The 21,514-nt window shown below is 37.8% G+C and overlaps 1 protein-coding gene and 1 long non-coding RNA gene across 11 annotated transcripts; one reads left to right on the top strand and one right to left on the bottom strand.

Moving 5' to 3' along the window:
* Window positions 1-458: 458 nt before the first annotated feature.
* Window positions 459-8,395, bottom strand: LOC147517486 (uncharacterized). Of its 10 annotated transcripts, none has more exons than XR_015211457.1 (7): window positions 8,222-8,395; window positions 7,765-8,056; window positions 6,150-6,257; window positions 1,885-1,973; window positions 1,496-1,555; window positions 1,176-1,280; window positions 459-970 (listed from the first exon to the last, which is right to left on the bottom strand). It is a non-coding gene; the product is annotated as an uncharacterized LOC147517486 (long non-coding RNA). The 10 variants fall into 10 exon arrangements; XR_015211452.1 differs by lacking the exons at window positions 7,765-8,056; window positions 8,222-8,395 and adding exons at window positions 3,655-3,845; window positions 6,335-6,450; XR_015211458.1 differs by lacking the exons at window positions 7,765-8,056; window positions 8,222-8,395 and adding an exon at window positions 6,335-6,462.
* Window positions 8,396-9,674: 1,279 nt separating this feature from the next.
* Window positions 9,675-10,406, top strand: LOC147517485 (uncharacterized). Its single transcript, XM_086593612.1, has one exon. It carries the CDS (start codon window positions 9,675-9,677, stop codon window positions 10,404-10,406), a length of 732 nt encoding a protein of 243 aa, XP_086449738.1.
* Window positions 10,407-21,514: the final 11,108 nt, after the last annotated feature.

Genomic DNA, 21,514 nt, shown 5'->3' with positions numbered 1-21,514 from the left:
TTTCAATTGCACCGTTAGTTTTCTGATACAGGAGATCAATAATAAACGAGATAGTTTTGCTCACACGGATTTCATCACTATGTTTGTCCCGAAGAATTTCACCACTCCACAAGGCTGACGAATGGCGAGGTTATGAATTATTGATATTAACATACCGTTGCATTGGTTAAAAAAATATTTGTTGGCCGTTTGTTGATTATTTACGAAAACTATTCAGTAAATTATGGCCCAGGAATTGAGCTAATGGATTAGGTTGATGACCTTGATCGCAAGGAGAGGCTGCATGTATGAGGTAACAAATCCAGCCTGTGTAAATTCCCTGAAACTGATGAGTTGAGTGCCGCATGAGACTGGTATCCAACAGGATGTACGAGAGCTGTACTAACAAAATGGTCCTCTAGACATGCAACAACCAGTCCACCATGAACGGCCACTCAAATCTAACATCACAAACACAGTTACGCAGCTAAAAAAATGTCTTACTGCAAATAACATAATTTTTCTGAAATACGAGAGACATTTCTCACGTTTCAGCACCAATGTTTGCATCACGAAAAATCAATTTTACATTCAGCTGCAGGAAATGCATAGCAAAAGCTCTTGCATTCCATGATTAATTACTCATTAGGTAATCAAACTAGCAAATGTGACAGTTCAGACATAAATTATCAAACCTGATACGAGTAAATGTATACAACAGGAGTTGTCAATTTAACATCCTGAAGAAGTGCTAAATAAATGCCCTTGGGTTGAGAACTACACTAGTGCAAGATACTATTACTTCGTTCAGCAACAGCTCCAACTTTGTCAAGGCATTTGCTCACAGAAATACTGCATCAAACTTTTATCACTAGCATGTAATGGCTTCGTTCTTGTTTAGATCATCCAGATTTACCGCTACTTCCAAACCCATGTTTAATAAGCCAGTCACCATAGCAGGGATACCTCTAGTCAAGGAACTAGCCAAATTCTGGGGAATGAGAAAAATGGAATTCACTATATTTGTTAGTCATGTGTTGGTACTACTACTACTTGGTAGCCACAAGTTCAATAATATTTGGAGAAAATGTCATTTGATGCCTTTTCTTTATAATCAAGTACTTTTAGTCTTAAACCTTGCTGTCAAGAAAATCATGTTTGATCTAAACCTAAACCGTGTTAGTACTAATAGATACCTTTCAGTCTTCTTCCTTTTGTTGCTTGGTGACCTCCGAAGGCCACTCACTGACTAGCTTCTGAAGCTCAAGTGTAATACCTGTTCTCTTCTCATCACGTAGCCTCTGTTATTGACACAGACAATAGATAAATATTAATAAGACGAATAAGCACCAACTGAAGATTAGAAATGCCCAAGTCCTGAACATTATCTTCCCTCTTAGATAGTAAATGAAGACAGAGTCTTGCCTAATTATCAATGTATTCTGTCCCTTTTGTTTCCCCAGAAATCTCCTAAATTATTCTCACATATTATGAATAAAAGCAAAATTATAGCAACCTCATTAAGGACATGAATGATGGCCGCCGCACTCTCAGGCTTGCCTTCAAGTAGAAAACCCTGATAACCAAAACAGAAGACAGACAAATTACATGAGTTACATCAAACAGTAAAGAAAGCTCTGATTCATACTGTTTCTTTCAGTAGGTAAATATATATGTAAATTTGGAAGTTACATCTTCCTGCTTCGGAGCATTCGGAAGGAAAGAAACTGAAGAATTTTGGAGACAAATCTTCCTCCATTGATCAAGTTATTTGTAATGTGAAATCGCTCTTCTGGGTACAGACCTTAGACCTTTGATTAAATCGAGAGGAGGTGGATCTTACGTACTGTGTGACATATTAGAAACGCATAGGTACAACAATCATACTGCGAAGATTAGATGTACCTTGGCACACGAAAATCCAGTATCAAGATTATGCTTCTCCATAGCCTTTGATCTCAAGTTTTCAATTTTCCAAATCGACTCAACATCTCCTGAAAAATAGAAATAGATCCAAAATGGATATCCATCATTCTACAAACAAAGAGAGGTGACCAACCAGAGTCCAAAAAAGTATAAAAAATGATAAAAAGTCATCAAAATAATTTGTAACAACTCTACGAAACAACTCACGCTTGTGTAAACGTAGATAATCTTTTTTCTGTAAATCAATCAAAACATGAACCACACTGACCAGTAGTCCTGGTATTCAAATTTAGCCAAAAAAAAAACCACTCTAAAGCTGAGTCAGACTCCAAGACCTATACCAGTGTCCTTACAATTCAGGAAATAGTAAACAATTTCTAAATGGCATATGCTTCAAAAACATCTTACTCCTCCAGTCCTCCATCAATTTCTACATCTTTTCATTTTTTCGGTCATGCGGAGATGTTTTGTAAGTAATTAAGAGCTATCAATAAGGTTGTGTAGGATGAGATATCAACTGGTAAGTAATCTAATTTAAATGTTTGGTAAAACCTCTGAAACAATTCAGAAGTCTTGAACTAGAATGCATTAACAACTTATCAGTTCAGCTTTTTCACATTCTCCAATTATGTTACTTGCCAAAAACACTTCACAACTTGTTCAGTAGCAATTGTATCCTTCCAGCATTACAATATCAAAACAGAAAGAAAAAGAAAAAGAAAAGGGAAAGAAAATGAAGCAGTACATAACAAGGAGCATAGAAGGTCGTGCCCATCAACAAACCACATCAAACGATGAAACTCCCAAAGGGGGTATCCCTCAATTTCTATTTCCAGTGCACACTACTCTACGTGGTTATTCCTCCCTAACTTGATCCAGTACGAGTGTTTACATTCATCTTATGTTTACCATATAAGGTTTTTGCGATGGTACGTGGTCATGTGGACACTCTTTTACTAAGTCCACAAATTCAGACTCTACTTCTAAGTTTGTGACAACCGCCAAAACTTCTTGTGGATCATGCAGCTAAGTAGCTAAGAACCTTTTTTATCTCATCGATAAAAGTCTTCATTGATAGTAAAAGAATTACAATAAGTGGATTTTGCAGCAAGAAGCTACTTAATCGCTAAAGATAACCCTTTCCCCTCTTACAAACTTTCTTTACAAGACAAACATATCCCAATTACCCATGAAGTGTAAAGTGTTGATAGGTCGCCCCCTTAAAGCATGGATTAGCACATGCATAATCGTAAAGCTCCTCTATGCTCACCTCCACTACTTTGTGAGTCTTTTTCTACTTGCTCAAAAATCCTTGAGTTCCTATCCTTCCATAAATCCCAAATAATGGCTCTTGGAAGATGCTCCTCAATCCAAGATGCCCTACTAGAAAGAGGTAGTAGTATAAACTTACTACTACGTGCCTCATGGGTGTCCTCCAAGGTTTATTGAATGATGAAAAAACACCTCCCAAATACCCTTTGAAAAAGTTTAAGTCATAAGAAGATCATACACACTCTCCTCCTTTTCTCTGCACAATGAACTAATGTTATGAAGATCCATACCTCTACTATTCAAAATATCGATGGTTTTTTATTCTCCCCAAGAAAGCAAGCCAACAAAAGAACACCACAGAATAGAGTCCGTCTATATCATCTTGTGAGGAAATTATGAATTACCTCATCACCTTCTAGGTGTTGCAAAGCATACTATTTTGGCCAAAGCTGCATTCAATAACCATACTGAAAATACCTTTTTGTTGTCCCTTGCTCAATTCCTCCATCTCACTTCACCAAAATACTCCCCTCCTTTTCCATATACTCCGACACCTTAGTTTTTTTTTTAATAAATAGTCGACCAGTATCGGGAAATCTCAGGTTCAATGAATCTTGCTCTTCCCAACGGTTAAAGTTTGTTGTCAAACTCACAAATCTCCTTAAATTCTGTAACATATCAAACAAAAGCACAATGTCATCTCGATTAGCACACTTTTCAACAAGTGACCATAACAATGTATTAGGAGGAGCAGTTTGTCCTTTAATTTTCCTCTACACAAAGTTACACATATTAGAAATCACTAACATTAACAAAACGCGCCAAAGAGAAAAAAAAATAATAATAAAAACCTGTTGGGCCGTTTCGAGGTGGTTTATTAGTAGCTTCAGTAGTGTAAGAAGCCCTATACATATATTCATCATAGATAGTGACACTACATCGAGTTTGATTATAACTAGTACCTGTTTTTCACGTTGCAGAAAAATCATGTCAAAGTTGGGCATCAGATAAAAGTATGATTGAAATTTTTAGATACCACTTGCATTGTTTCTAATCACGTTAAAATGGATGCCATTATTTTTCCAACTTGTTCACAGTGGTTTCTAGTTTTATTTGGAGTGCGTGCAATGCACGTGGATTATTATTTAGAGAAGTCAGACGAGGGTGATGCGAACCCTGAACGCGTATGACCTTAGTACAGATGATTAAGATGGCAGGAACGTATGAGTTTGACTCAACTCGGTTATGTAGATTGTGTAAAGATCTCCAAGTGTTTGCCTGATCGAGCAGACCATACTTTTCTATCATGTGCTTTTCATTGAATTTTACCAGGATAATTACAGTCCTCATGCTGGCCGCCTATTTTTCCAATTTTCCAAAAAAAAAAATTTGATGACAATATTTTTTCCAAATTCGATCCAATTATTTTTCAGATGACAATTTCTTTTCTGAATTCAGAAAGTTGAGAATATTTTCGAAATCGGCAAAATTCATAAATAAATCAAAATTTTGAATTATATAATCGGATATTCAGATTCTCTTTTAGGATAACTTCCAGTTAATACATTCATTTAGTATTCATTTTAAAATGTATTAATTCAGTAAACAAGTTAAACCTTTTAACACGTTCATTCTGTAGGTTTTTTCTTCATATTACTGTATTAATTAACTAAATAGGAAGATGGGAGAAAAAGAGACATGTACTAGAATAACAACATTGATTTCTTGAAGTTGTGAGAGAGACAATCAGGGGCGGACCCAGTATTTCAACTCTTTCCGGGCTAAACAACGATAACCAGAGTCTCAAACAAAAAATAATAATAGGCACATTCCAAAGAAACAAATGAAACACTAGAATTCACAAGTAGCCAAATATATTAGGATCCAATTCAGCTAAGAACTCAATAAATTCAAAAAAGTTTCCACGATTACTTGACTTGATTGATTCATCATGTCCTCTAAGTGCATAACCTTGTAATACAAGCCATCGAAGAGTCCATAAAATAGTTTTCAATATAAATCCATTCTTCACTACCTCCTGTTTGTATTGGGCATTTAAAAGATTACCAATGTGCCGAGATAAATTCACTAGATCCTCACAAACAGCTACAACAGACATATAAGCGGAACAAGGGGCTCAAACATGTTGCAAAAATGCACATTTAACTCCACAATGAGCTCTCTTCCAACTTCAAAATCTATTAACAACAAAATTAGAACGTCTAGAACTAAAAACAAAGCAAGGAAAACTGAAAATACTATCTTTTTCTTCAGAATATTCTAACCAAGGAAAATCGTCAAACCAATGACTATTAAAATACTGGTTTTGTTTTCCATCAATGGTGGGCGAATATTCGTCGAGTCTAGAATGAAGTGGCCCCAATGTGACATAAGCTCGTCGGATCTTGTCACGCTGATTAATAGGATATTTACTTATTTGACGGCGTAATCCCGGGTCATGTACCAAAGAACTAGTAACACCGGTTTGACTAGATTCAATCCCTTGAGAGTTGGGACAAACTTGTTCAATAGGTTCAATCCCTGAGAGTTGGGACGAATTTGTTCAATGGGTTCAAGTATTTGGAACTTTGAACGGCCTTAATCATTTTTTTCAATAGTACTAGCAACATTGGATGTGCCGGGCGTTTCTTTTGGTTTAAAAAAAGAATCTATCTTTCGCACTCCCTTTGACATTGAACGTCTAAAAAAAAATCACACATTTATCTATAATTGTTTGATGAGAAGCCTAAATGAGAACTACATGGTTTCAATACACTTGCACAAAAAGATCCTACCCAGTACCCATGGGAGAGGCAGAAATGGTTTTGCAATTAATGAAATATCTTATTCACTCAATTTTAATTCAAACAACCATAACAAGATTATATTATAATCAGACCAATTCATGCAACTGAAATCTATCAAAAACAACAATTAAACCAATGTAACAAATGAACAACAAATCTAATTACCTGCCAATGAGCCAATCTTGACAGCAAAATCACCACAAATAGTTCCAGGAGCAAACTCAGAAAGGTTAGTTGCTCGTTGCTCCAATAATCTTTCGGCCAGTAAGATAACTGTAAGAGTAACAACAACATTCAAAATTCCAACGATATATATTGTAATAATAATAATAATAATAAGCGGAACATACCTTCGAAATTTGAACGAGTCAATGTGTAAAAGCTTGAGCCTTATAATCAATATTTGAGAATCATAGATCTAAATAGCATAATAGAAGAATCAAGATTCAAGAGACTGAAGAAAGAGAGAGAGAGAGAGAGAGAGAGAGCGGGGGTTCGTATTTCATAGTCGTAGAGTCGGTACTCGGTAGAGAGAAAGAATTACATTCGGTTTTTTGTTTTTTGTTCTTTGGGCAAATAGGCTTTTAAGTTTAGAGGCGATCAGCAATGTATACTTTTTTTTTTAATGAAACGGACCCCGGGCTGAAGCCTGGTGCAGCCCTCTCCTTGGTCTGCCCCTGGAGACAATGTTTTACTTCGCTAGGGTTTTTATTTGGTTGGTAAACTATTGGTTTTAATTTAGTAACTATATGAAATAGATGGATATATATTAAAATTTTAGAAATCAAATCCGATATTGAAAACATATCCAATTTCGATCTAATTATTTTCAGAAAAATAAGATATTGAAATTTTGGTTATCGAAACACAAATACCATTGCCAAATTCAGAAAAATATTGGATCGGGTTTTCGGAAAAAAAATGGCACCCCTATGGTTGCCAGACACGCTTTGTATCAAAATTGCCACTGTGCTCTTTTCTAATGCAAATCAACACTTCCAATTAAGGAAACTGAATAGGGAGTCAGTTTTGGGGAGTAGGAGTAAAAATGTGCTAAAAAATACTTGTTTTCACTCACCTACCAACACTTTGTATATATATATATATATATATATATATATATATATATATATATATATATCACGTACCACCAAGGGTGGACCCAGGAGAGGGTTGTACTAGGCTTCAGCCCGGGATCCGTTTCATTAAAAAAAAATAGTATGCATTGTTGATCGCCTCTAAACATAAAAGCCCATTAGCCCAAAGAACAAAAAATAAACCGAATGTAATTCTTTCTCTACGACTACGAAGTACAAACCCCCGCTCTTTCTCTTTCTTCAGTCTCTTGAATCTTGATTCTTCTAAGTACTCACTATGGGCACAACTCATTTTGTATTGGGAAGACTCAAAAAAAATAAAATAAAAAATACAAATTTGCCATTATCCTAAAAATCATGTTTTGTGTTGGGCAGACCCCAAAACTACATCAAAGTAACTTATTGCAACCTCCTCTAGCCTTTCACCATACACCCACTAAACTCTTATTAGTGACAATGAAACTTGCCATAATATGTTTTTGTAAATCGAGTTAATTGTAGTAAATATTATTTGAAAGAGCAACTAAACATCAAGTCTTGAACTCTTGACACACCAAGGATGAGGCCTCTAAAAGGATACACCAAGTCATGACGAGATAGAAAAACCAAAAGAGAACAAAATGAAACAGATATGCATGTCGTCTTATTTTAAGATTGACATGACAGGTTGCAGAATGTCATACTTCTGAAGATGTAACGGTGGGTAACCCGTATTTGCTTTTTCCCTTAGTTGACCTCGGTTCCAGTACATTTTCTAACTTTTGACTGACATGTTTATAACTGTCTTCATAACTTATCATGGTTGCTCGCCTTCCAGGCTTCCACTTCGGTTTCCAGGTCTGCTATAATTTTCTTCAAGAGCACAAGTGGCTCGAATGCCATTGAGAGCTCAAAAGTTCATAATCTAGAATTATGACATTGGGGTATCGGTATTGTAATACTTTGCAAAATGGGAACTCCAAAAGCACGAGACTTCTGAAAATGCATAAATAATCTGGGATTAACCAACGGAAGATTGATAAAGCGATGATATGCAGTGTTCTACAACTGGATGTATTAATTCAACGCACCAGTATATAAATTCCTGCAATATGATTAACTCACTACAGTACAGTACAGTACAAACAAAATTTGAAATACCTGGTAAAATGCGAGCCCTATACTTAAAAAATGAAGAACTTGGCAGTAATATTTGCACTTTGCCGAAATTATGTTATGTTTATAAACTTTAGCTATCACCTATCTGCGCTGCGAAGCCTTTCTAATTATTTTTTTTTTTGGTTTTTGGTGAATTCGACGAAGGGGGTAACTGGTTATTTCTGGTTTATTTTTGTTCGGGTTTGGCCACAGGGTCTGCCCAAAACTCTCTGTTGCGTCCAACATAAATACAAACCCCAAATTGGACCGGGGTCTGCCCAACACAAAATGGGGTCGGTCAATAATACGACCTTTCTTCTATTATGCTATTCAGATTTATGATTCTCAGATATTGATTATAAGGCTCAAGCTTTTACACATTGACTCGTTCAAACTTCAAAGGTATGTTCCGCTTATTATTATTATTATTATTACAATATATATTGTTGAAATTTTGAATGTTGTTGTTACTCTTACAGTTATCTTACTGGCCGAAAGATTATTGGAGCAACGAGCAACTAATCTTTCTGAGTCTGCTCCTAGAACTATTCATGGTGATTTTGCTGTCGAGATTGGCTCATCATTGGCAGGTAATTAGATTTGTTGTTCATTTGTTACATTGGTTTAATTGTTATTTTTGATAGATTTCAGTTGCATGAGTTGGTCTGATTATAGACTTATAATATACTCTTATTATGGTTGTTTGAATTAGAATTGGGTGAATAAGATATTTCATGAATTGCCAAACCATTTCTGCCTCTCCCATGGGTACTGGGTAGGATCTTTTTGTGCAAGTGTATTGAAACCATGTAGTTCTCATTTAGGCTTCTTATCAAACAGTTATAGATAAATGTGTGATTTTTTTTTTTTAGACGTTCAATGTCAAAGGGAGTGCGAAAGATAGATTTTTTTTAAAACCAAAAGAAACGCCCGGCACATCCAATGTTGCTAGTATTATTGAAAATGATGATCAAGGCCGTTCAAAGTTCCAAAGAGTTGAACCCATTGAACAAGTTCGTCCCAACTATCAAGGGACTGAACCTATATTGAACAAGTTTGTCCCAACTCTCCAGGGATTGAATCTAGTCAAATCGGTGTTACTAGTTCTTTGGTATGTGACTCGAGGTTACGCCGTCAAATAAGTGAATATCCTATTAATCAGCGTGACGAGATCCGACGAGCTTATGTCACATTGGGGCCACTTCATTCTAGACTCGACAAATATCCGCCCACCATTGATGGAAAACAAAATCGGTATTTTAATAGTCATTGGTTTGACGATTTTCCTTGGTTAGAATATTCTGAAGAAAAAGACAGTGTTTTCTGTTTTCCTTGCTTTGTCTTTAGTTCTAGACGTTCTAATTTTGTTGTTAATGTATTTCGAAGTTGGAAGAGAGTTCATTGTGGAGTTAAATGTGCATTTTTGCAACATGTTGGAGGCCTTTATTCCGCTCATATGTCTGTTGTAGCTGCTTGTGAGGATCTAGTGAATTCATCTCGGCACATTGGTAATCTTTTAAATGCCCAATACAAACAGGAGGTAGTGAAGAATAGGTTTATTTTGAAAACTATTTTACGGACTCTCCGATGGCTTGTATTACAAGGTTGTGCACTTAGAGGACATGATGAATCAATCAAGTCAAGTAATCATGGAAAATTTCTTGAATTTATTGAGTTCTTAGATGAATTGGATCCTAATATTGATCGTGTTTTAGATAATGCTTCCGAAAAAGCCACATATACTTCTCCGGATATTCAAAAAGAGCTTTTGAATATTATTAGTGAGCATGTGAGGGGTAAGATTCGCGAGGAAGTTGGAGATGCTAAGTTTTGTATTCTTGTTGATGAATCACAAGATGTTTCAAACAAAGAACAAATGGCTCTTGTATTAAGATTTGTCGACTATGATGGTTTTGTACGTGAACGGTTTTTAGACGTTGTCTGCGTTGATGACACTTGTTTACAAACCCTCAAGAATGAAATATATGATATTCTTGTTCGGAACAATCTTTTTGTTGATGATATGAGGGGTCAAGGGTATGATGGTGCTAGCAACATGTGGGGTGCTTGGAATGGATTGCAAGCTTTATTTCTTAGGGAGTGCTCTAGTGCATATTACGTGCATTGTTTCGCTCATCATTTACAATTAGCATTGGTTGCAACTGCTAAAGATGTATCAGATATTTAGTCATTTTTTTCAAAGTTGGGCACAATTGTCAATTATTTTAAGGCTTCTCTTAAGCGCAAAGCTGAGTTACTAGTTGTTCAAGTCGAAGAAATTCAAATATTGATTGATTATGGTGAACTGGAGACAGGAAGGGGGGGGGGGGAATCAGATTATGACATTGCAGAGAGCTGGGTTTACTCGTTGGAGCTCCCATTTTCGATCTGTAAAGAGTTTGATAGTTTCATTTAGTGCACTTTCTCGTGTTCTTGAGAACAACACAAAAAATGAATCAACTAATTCTAACCGGAGGGAAGCTAAAGGTGCTCTTATTGCACTTATATTGTTTGAGTTTGTTTTCATGTTACATTTGCTACATAAGACTATGAGAATCACTGACATACTTTGCAAAGCTCTGTAAGATCAATCTCAAGACATTATTAACGCTATGCATCTAGTCTCTACCACAAAAGTACTCCTTCAAAACCTGAGAGATGATGGTCGGAGCACTTTTTTTTTGTGAAGTTGACTTGTTTTGCAAGAAGAATAACATTGATATGGATGCATGTTATACGATGGGCACGGGTCGTTCTTGTCAGCAACATGATTGCATAACATTTGAGCATCGGTATCGCGTTGATATATATAACAGTGTCATAGATTTTCAGTTAATTGAGTTGAAAAATAGATTCACCGAGGAAATATTAGAGCTTTTTACTCTTAGCTTTGCTTTGACTCCTAAAGATGCTTTCAGATCATTTAGGATTGATGATATTTGCAGCCTTGCTGAGAGATTTTACTTTCGAGATTTCAGTGATCAAGAGTTACTTATATTGAGAACTCAGCTGCAGCACTATAAGATTGATGTTTGTCGTAATTTGGTTTTCCATAATATGTCCACGATGTCTGAGCTGTGTAGAAGACTAGTTGAAACTAGAAAATTGAAGTCCTACCACTTGATTAATAGATTGGTTCGTCTTGTACTTACTCTTCCCATATCTAACAACAACTACAGAAAGGGCATTCTTAGCTATGAAACTTATCAAAACACAGCTTCGAAACAAGATGGAGGATGAGTTTCTTGTAGATTCAATGGTCATCTATATTGAAAGAGATTTTGCTAATGAAATTGATATGGATTTGGTATTAGATGATTTTGACACCCGCAAGACACGCAAAATACTGTTTAAGTAGTTTTGCTTTTTAAATAGATTTGTAGTCGAACTTGATTAGATATTTTGATAAATTAGTATATATATTTGGCTACTTGTGAATTCTAGTGTTTCATTTGTTTTTTTGGAATGTGTCTATTTTTTTTTTTTTTGAGACTCTGGTTATCGTTGTTTAGCCCGAAGAGAGTTGAAATGTTGGGTCCGCCCTTGCGTACCATGAATGAAGTTAATATCTTGTTGGAAATCATGTACACTGGGATGTTGGCCTACAACCAGCCAACCATCCTCGATCTTCTGTCTCTAATGACCAACAGAAGAATCTCGAAAGGCCCTGCCATCCATGAAATTAACAAACAAAGGCCTCCTTCCCCTAGAGATTCAAAGTAAGTATGACAAAGAACAAACATGTTCTATGACAAACAACTTTTTTGCATGTGGAGGGATGACGTGATATCTCGTGTAGATGTGTAGGTTTCTACCTATAACTTGATGATGTTGAGGTTGATAGCGAATGACTACACTCTTTCTTGGGATAAGAGTTGCCTATGTATCAAGTTTCTTGGGTGAACTTGAATCAAGCCTTATGTAGTTCATCTCTCTCTACTTACAGATGTTTGATCTGACTTTCCTTATTTGTTTCAGGCCGTTGTCAAGTGTAGATCCATATTTTGTGCTCTCCTGATGATTTATCATTACTTCTGTTGTTACAAAGTAAATGTCTCCTTCATTGGTGCGTTGACTGAGCTTCAGGATCGCGGTAGATCATTTGTTTCCATTTATGGCTGTATTTAATATTTGGGACGACCTGATCTTGGGTCGTGGTTACATCCTGGTGACGTGGTACAACCTAGTGATATACGAGCTATGAAGATACAACCTGGTGTGTGGACACGTGTGCTGTAGTGATTGGTTTGAGAATGGAGGGTACTTATACAGCCCCCTTTATTTTATTTATTTTTTTGGATAGTGCTGGTGTGAAAAGAAAAGAAAAGATAAAGCTTTTTACACGTGTTATACAGCTGGTTTGTTTGAAAGAAGTGAACAGTTTTGGAAAATGTGCGGGAACTGGTTGGATTTGATCCATGGGCCCAAATCGCGGCGGGTTTGTGGGCGAGGTAAGTTGGTTATGATTGTGTTTTATGGGAAAGGCAAACATTTTGGCTGCTTCGAGATTTATGCGGCTAAAAGGGTTTTTGTGTATGAAGGTTATTCGTCTCTTCATTTCATCAAAACAAAGGAAGAAAGCAGAAAGAGAAAAAAAAAATCCAACCTTTCGTCTCCAGGTTCGTTTATCTTTGATAGAAAAATTAGATCTTTTTGTTTCCTTTTCGCTTTTGTGTTGTCATGTCGATTACTAGTGGTAGTGTGAGTAGGAAAGTATCATTGAATTAGTCGAGGGAGACAACTGTGAGTGATGGAGATGGTGGTGTTAGGGCGCGTAGTGGAGATGAGGTGTCATTGTCTTCCTTATTGGAGACGATAGCTGAGGAGGTGGTACCTAGGTTGGTAGGTAATACTGTTGAACTGAGGGGGGAGTTTGGTTTGGAGAACTTCGACCTGACAATATACGATATGAGTGGAGAAAGGAATGTATTTAGCTTAGATTACGTTCCTCGAGATGGGGGTGTTGTGGTTTGTTATGGTTAATTGAAGGCTGGGTTGAGATTACCATTCTCACGTCTTGCTGTGGAGGTTTTGAACTTTTGTGGGAAAGCCCCTTGTTAGTTCGTGGGGAATAGTTGGAAAGTTTTACATGTGTTAGATTTGTTGAATGATAGGGGTTATAACATCTGTTTATCGGATGTGCTTGAGCACTTTTCGATAAAAAGGTCGTCTGCTATGAATTTTAGTTTGCAGGTGCTAAAGGATAAATCTCCTATGATTGTGGGTGTGAATAAGGAAGATTGGAGGCGTAGTCTTTTACTGGTCGTAGGTAATTATTGTCCTTCTCACTGGGAGTTGGCGAATCGTACTATAAAATGGGATGGTAGGTCGTTATGTTATAGGTAGTAGTGTATGTAGGTTAGTTGATATTACAACGTTCTGATAATTATATTTTGTTTTGCAGAGGTTGCTATTCGTGGGCGTACGAACACCGGAGCTATAGAAGAGTTTGCTTGTTTGAGTTGGGAGGAGAAACAATCTGTTTTGGGAGAGGTTGCGCACTACTTCAAGAAGAGCGGAGGTGAGAAGATCAATTGGAAGAAGGTTGAGCAAAAGAAGAGGACCTGCAAGTTAATCTTTGAAATCTCTGATTCTAGCTTAGATATTGAGATGAAAAAAAAGGATCAAAGGAGGGGGCATGTTTCTAGGACAAGGACTATTGGAGGAGGCTCTGGTAATCGTCTTGTGCCTAGACGACCTGTGGAGGGGGGTGAAAATGATATAGGTGGACGTGGAGGTGGTGATGTTCCCCCTTCAGTTCGTAGGCCTCAGTTTAAGAGGATAACTGAAGGTGGCGAGTCTGAAGGGGCTAAGAGGACATGACTTGAGTTTGGAAGTGAGGAATGACCTATTATGGGGGAAGGTCGTACTTCATCAAGTCGGGCTCCTTTGAAAAGGATAAATCTGAACGAGCTGGAGGTTGAGGTTGGTGTTGCTGATGCTAGGGGCAAGAAGAAAGTTAGTGACACTGAGCCAACTGCCCAAAAATGTAAAGAGTTTGGAAGCACGTTCCAAGGTGAAGAGACTGGTAAGTCTGACGTTCTAGATAAGACGGTCACCTATTACGACCCTGTAAGTGGGATGACGCGGCTAGTGAAAAGTAAGGACTGCATTTTCAAGTCTTCACTGGTTGCGAATGGACTACTGGAAAGTATTGTCCTTGATGGGGATATGAACGCATTGGAGACTGGGAAGGACCTAGAGGCAAATCTGGAAGACATGGATCACTCGATCTGTTTTGTAAGTATCCTTCCGATCTGAGCTTTGTTTTGTCCTGGTGTTATTGATTTTTGACTTATTTTGTTAGTTTGTCAGGTTCTGGCTATGTATAGGAAATTGAGAGAGATGACAGTTATTTCTGATTTGTATAAGAAGGAGTTAGAGGTTGCCAAGGAGGCTTATGACAAACTGGTGGATGTGCAAGAAGTTGAACGAGTTGAAGTGGTGGGGCTGAGGGCTCAGGTCGGTGATTTGGTTGGGAAGGTGGCTTTATTGCAGCCCTCTCTTGACTCTTCAAGGGTGGAAGTAGCGCATTGGATTGCTGAGAGCAAACAATCATGATAAGAGCCCAAAACTGTAGTTTTAACCCCTTAATAATCATACTGTTAGACCAATTATGTGAATAATAAGTAAGAGTTAACACTGATTACGCGTTTTTATGCATTTCAGGCTTCAAAGTCCATTATGTGCAGAAATGTGCCACTTTAGCGAGATAAAGGAGCAAAAGTCAGCAGAACTTCCGAATGCCATATCTTTGGACTCAGACCTCGGATTGAGGCCTACCTTATGTCAAAACGACCGGCTCGGAAAGAGCTTTGCAATGGTCCAAGCCTTGACCCAATCAGAGGAGCAGAAGTGGACGAAAAGTCTGTGGAAGTCAACTGCAGCTGAAGAGGCCTTTTGAATTTGAAAGAATTGGGTTTTGGGCCCGATTCTCCGCCCAAAACCCGGCCAAGCCCATGCACGATTTTTGGATCTGAATGTATAAAACAAAAGCTTAGTTCATTGTTAATGGTAGATAGATAATGGTAGATAGTTAGGTTAGAAAATAAATTAGGTTAGAATAAGAAAAGTAGCCATTAAACCTTAGTTCTAGATCTAGTTTTCATTAGATTTAATTGTTTTCTTTAATTAGTTTCAAATCCCTTATTAGATTAAACCTTTGAATCTTGTTCTTCATTTGATTAGATCAATAAAGTAGTATTCTTTATCCATTTCGATTTTTGTCAATTCCAATTTTAGATCTAATTTCAATTTATGTCCTTAGTTCAATTTAGTCATTAAATTAGATTTCATTATTGTTTAATTAAATAAATTTCAATGCTTTATATTATGTTTAGTTTTAATATAAATGGAAATGATTATGAATGATTCAAGGCTAAACCTCCATTAGAGGGGGTTGTGAAGCCTTGATGAAAGCTTGATTCGATTATCGTAGAAATTCGCCGTATTTTCTATTCCACTCTAGAAATGATTAGTTCACCATGAGAATGGGTTTAATTGTTCACATGCTAGTTATGAATTGGTAGAAATGCCATGTATAATTAGGGATTAGGAATAACCAATTGTTCTCGCTGGGCGAGTTCATTCGATTCGGATTCTGACGATTAATTCGTTAGTGGATTAAGTTGAGTTAAGGTGGAATCAATCCCCCTCTAACTCCTTATCATAGAATCAACGTAGCATTCCCTTAGTATTCCGATAACCGACTAGTTGCATCTTGTGGGTAGTTGCATCGTAGTATAATTCCCTTCGTAAAACTCTCATTGACTTAAGAGTGACTAGTTAGACTTAGAAAACAATCCATGCTAGGGAACTAGGAGTGGAACGAACTTCGTACTCCATTTAGTGCAATTCGCATTGAGAGTAGAAGCTTTGATAATTAAACACGTAAAAGAATAGTTCTAGTTTACTTACGTTTTGGATTCGTAGTTCATTACGTAGGTAGACTATTCATTTTATAGTTATCAAATGGCGCCGCTGCCATCTTAGTTGCACTTTAGCATTGTATTCATAATATAATTAGTTATTTTTAAGTCCCATTTCACCCACCCACCCTTGTTTGATTCATACTGTGGTTGCCGTTTCAGTTTTGGAAAAATTCCACGAAAACGCGACTGAAGGGCCAGCTTCAAAGAGAGCGCGACCAGCTATCTTCTTGGACTTCGCTTATACATCGAAGCCCAGCTTCAAAGAGAGCGACCAATTCGCTTATCTTCATCGAGGTCGACTTTACCTTGAAAGCTAAGATAAGATAGATAGCGCCACGCTTCTCTGAAAATACGGGATTTCCACGGCTTGTTTTGAACTTCGAAGTTGTCAAGTTTTTCGGTGTTCTAATATCTTATTACACGAACACGCGTATTACAAGACGCTATTCATAAGCGAAAGCAAGGACGCTTATCGGTATTCCTTTCTTCCATACCTCGCATTTTCCGGTTAGAGGTTTTATACTAGTATATCGAAATTGTTTGGAGTGTTGCATGTTAGTTAAGCTCAACTTAGTCTTGCATGAGATTAAGGTCCGCAGTCGAACAAAACAACAAACGTAATTACACCACAACAAACAAGTCTATCTAGTACACCACCCACGACACCTCTAACTACTATCACACAAACCATACGACATAATGGTTTTGAAAGAGAGACTCCTCTCTCGACTTCTACAAAGCTTTGAAAAGCGATAGCCCTAAGTCTTGCATCGTTCTAGCGGAATCTAACGGGGATTTTCGAATTCCCCAAACATATTTAATTGTTACCCGTTTTCCATGGTCTAGACCATGAAAAACCTTACCAACACACGCGTGGGATTGAACAAGTCCTTACAACATTCCATCATCCTACCGTTGGTGCGGAACGATTAAACCGAGGGTATTTCCTTTCACCTTAGCGATAAAGGCGGCGTCTTGGTTAACGCCCAAAGGCGCTAATTCGTGGACTCGTGGGCCAAACTTGTTCAACTATTTATGGAACATTTTTACCCACCCCCCTAAAGGCGGATGAAATGCTTTCCAAGATTCATTTTTTCCGACAAAATCCTCATGAATCATTTTCTCGAGGCTTGGAATCGTTCACCGATCCGCTTATAGAGTGTCCACACCATAACTTAGCTAAAGACACGTTAGTTCGTGCCTTTTTTCAAAGGACTTCTACACCACCATAAAGAAGTCCTTGACATAATGAATGGGGTAGTTTCCTAAGTAAAGGAGCCAATGAGGCTTACAAATTTTAGAGGATCAAACTAAAAGCGAAATAACAACTGGGGGTAGTGACGATTACTCCCGGCCCCGCTAGTTCTTCTTCCACGCTTAAGGCTACTAGTATGTTTGAGGTTAAACCCGATCTAGAACTTAAAAATTTAATCGAATCTCTAACTAAAAAGGTTGAGGCCATTTCTCATACAACAAAAGCCTATCCCGTCATGAATGTAAATTCAAATCCATGTAGTTTCTCATTGAGTCCCGAGCATCGACTCACACCGTCCCTATAGCCTATGAACATTCTTGTTCAATTAATAGTGAACCTAACGCCCCTTGGAGACAAAAATCCCAACTTCGTTGGAGAAATAACCAACAAGTCACACCTCCGTGGTACAATAATCAATATGTTAGGCCACCACCGCGCTACAACCAAGCTACACTGGACAAGGGGCGAGTCGGGGTAATTATAATAATTATAACAACCAAGCACAACCTCGACAAGGTCAAGCACAAAGGTCAATATAGTTATAATAATTATAATGCTAATAGAGGTATCGTTCCGTAAATAATAACTATCACAATCCGCTTTATAAATAATCAATGCGAGATAGTTCCATCCACACCACCCGCGGACTATTACACCCACACAACCGGATCGTCTTGACACCTTCATACAAGTGAGCCAACAACTTTTCCAAACCATGGCTCAATCTAACCAACACATTCTACAATCTGTTAATAATTTAAACCAACAGCTTAGCCCAAGAGAAAGCCCAACCAAAAGGCGTTTTCCGGCCAAGCGATACCCAACCCTAGAACAAAAACACACCTTTGAGGTAAACGGTAATACTAGTAATGAAACTACAAACGTGGGTGAGCTAAATGCCATCACCACTCTCCGCTCGAAGAGTGGTTGATAACAAAGTAACTATGCCTATAGTTACCCCCATCAAGATTCTCCTACAACGGATATCGAACTAGATACCGAAATAGAAACTGAAGAGCCTACAACTGTAGAGGTACCAGTTAAACCACAACCTAAGAAACAAAAAGCCAAGGTTAAACATCCTGTTGATCCATATGCTAATTATAGAGAGAAAACACCGTTTCCCCAAAAATTAGCCATGTTAACTAGGGATACAAATTATGAGGAGATTAGGAACGTTTTCAAAAATCTAACTATAAACCTTCCCTTTCTCGAAGCTATTAAAAAGCTACCACACCATGCTAAGTTTCTTAAGGAGTTGTGCACTACTAGGCGTAAGACCAACATACCTAAAGACGCCTTTCTAACTGAACAGTTCCCAACTTTATCTGAAAATAATGGAATTGTTAAGTACAAGGACCCCTGGTCGCCCCTATCAGATAAATGCACCTTAGGAGATTCTCACACGACGACCGCTATTTACTAGACACGGGGGCTAGTGTTAACTTACTCCCATTTTATTTGTATAAACAAATAGGTCTAGAGGAGATGCAACCTACTAAAATGACATTGCAATTAGCCGATCGGCCTATTAAGTATCCTAAGGGTGTGGTTTGAAAACGTCTTTGGTTAAAGTCCAAAATTTTTACTACCCAAATTGACTTCGTTGTCCTAGACACGAAGTCACTAACGACTCTGTACCTATCATTTTAGGGCGCCCCTTCTTGGCTACACGCCAACGCCACTTATAAACCGCGCGGGTTCGATGTCCTTGTCCTTTGGCCATCTTTTCTGTTGAGGTAAATGTTTTTAAAACTAGGACACGATATCCCGATTCATCTACACATGGAGAGGTTAGCATGATCGAGAGCTTAGCTCAAGATTACTTCAAAACATATTTCCGAGAAACAAACAGCTTTAACAAAAATTCCTTTCCTTCCGAAATTCGACTTTAACAATCACTCCCGGTAGTAGACGAAATAGAAGAAGAATTCCCGCAACTCTTTTGCACCACTTCTTTACCACTTCAGCGAGTCCCCTTGCCAACAACCATTCATCCCTTGATGCTATGACGGAAGATGAATTTTTCAATCTTTATCCCAAAGTGATCCTTTTGACCCACCTATTGAGGAATGTCTTGCATATATCAAGATTTCGATGATATGGACTTGAGAGCTTAGCTGAGAATCATTCACCTTCCATCACCAATATTCCCCACCCTCCACCTTTTCAAAGGAACCTCGAGTTTGCACTTTCGATCCTTTAGTTTCTCCCTGTGGCTTCATGATTTTTTAAATCCACCTAGTAAACAAATACTTCCCAAGGATAAACCACTTGACACTTTCATTTTTTCAGACTTGAGATAGTCCCCTAACTACACCATGAATGAGTTTTGTGCTAAACCCACATCCTCATTTTTCCATGCTTTTTCTCTAAAACTTATCCCAATCCACCATATCTTCCACAACCATTCACTTTTCCACATTTATTCACTAGGACACCCTCTCGCTCAAAAGATGAAACCTAAGGTGTATGCTTCGGTTATGTTATAGGTCTATCCGCTTCACTTTCATTCCACTAGGTCATGTGTCCTAGGAAATCTTGGTGCTTGATTGTGTTTGGATATGTTTGCTGTGATATTTATTTATGGAATGATCCACAACTATTTCGGTTGTTGATATATGATAAACTGCATGTTCATACATATGTTTAGATAAAGTCTCGAGTATCTGACTATAAACGACTCAATTTCTGTGTTTGGTGCACTTCCTTTCATTTCAATATATTATTGAGTGCACCATTCAGGTAACCGGGCCCTCCCTATGGAGTGTGTGGCTGTAAGTACCGGATCCTAAGTCCACGGTTCACATAATTCACGTTTTCCACTCTTGCATGTTTTCTCGGTTTTTGAGTCATGTTTCTCTATAGTGTGAATTATGTCTTTACTGCTTATTGTTTTCCTTTATATTAAACCTAATTCATAAAAAGTAAAAAAGTTTAAAGATATATAAAAATAGTAATCTAGCAAGTCTCGAATCGACTTTAAAAGACCCGCGTTTTAAAACAAATTTTTACAAACCCGTTTTCAAAAATTTGTTTGGGGAAGCGGGTGTTTGGTTTTTCCATTCTTGATCACTCAAATTCTATTCTTACCCCCACCTCGCTCCTTGAAGAGTAGCTAGATTTCTACTTCTTTGTTGTTTTGATGTTGTCTTTTATTATTTTTAGTAGATAGGATGTTACGTTGTTAAATTCCGTAGTTAATTTTGACTTTTGTAGTGAAATGTTGTTTGAATGACAATATTAATATAATGTCGTTATTTTCATTGTGCGTGATTAGTTAATGTTGATCCCACTTTCCCAAACTGTTTGGGGGTGGTGTTATCTATTCCAGCATGATTTTATATAAACTTCATTCATTCTACACTCACAACCCACACTACACCTAACTTCCATCACTCACCCTTCACTCCCACGTTTAGCCTCTCATTTTTCAATTTTCAAGCAACTCCGAAGGCCAAGGCTTCTGAGGCGCGCTTTCGCTCAGATATTTTGTTCTGAATTTTGCTTTCGAAGGCCAGGCATACCGAAATTTGACCGACCATCTCTCGACCTTAGAAGCCCGCCCGCAAGTTGTTGAGCGCCGACCAGCTAAATCACCGGAAATCAAAAATACAAAGCCAGCGCGCAAGTTCAAGCGACCAGCTAAAACACTGGAATTCTAAAATTTTAGAGCGCGACCAGCTAAAACACCGGAATTCTAAAATTTCAGAGCGACTTCGCGCTATCTGAAGCGCCAGCTACCGACTCCGTGGACCGAAAAAATCGGTTTTCAGCGAGTTGTGCCCGATTGTTTTGCAGTACTGTTCCAGAGCGTAGTTTTGAGATGACATCTCCTATAATAATACCAGAACAGTCTTTCAAAGATTTGTTCCAAAGCACTACTTATGGTGCTTGGTTTCGCGAGGTGATCACACACGTAGGCTGGGAACTGCTTATGGTTCTTGCAAGCATTTGTTCTTGGACTTGCCATGGCCGCTAAAATACAGACCCATGATGCTATTGGGTAGATAATATGCATGTCCGGGAGTGGAGGTAAGTTTTAGTTTCTGTTAGTGTCTGCTTATGTCCCAAGCAATTTAATTATGTTAACCCCATAATGGGTGGAAC

This window comes from Coptis chinensis, chromosome 2, assembly GCF_015680905.1.
Source record: "Coptis chinensis isolate HL-2020 chromosome 2, ASM1568090v1, whole genome shotgun sequence".
NCBI classification, from domain to species: domain Eukaryota; kingdom Viridiplantae; phylum Streptophyta; class Magnoliopsida; order Ranunculales; family Ranunculaceae; genus Coptis; species Coptis chinensis.
The sequence above is the reverse complement of the archived record's forward strand: the minus strand, read 5'-3'. Positions and strand labels throughout refer to the sequence as shown.

Bases quoted from the DNA above. Each gene is read 5' to 3' on its own strand.
- LOC147517485 (XM_086593612.1), top strand. From the start codon at position 9,675: ATGTCTGTTGTAGCTGCTTGTGAGGATCTAGTGAATTCATCTCGGCAC.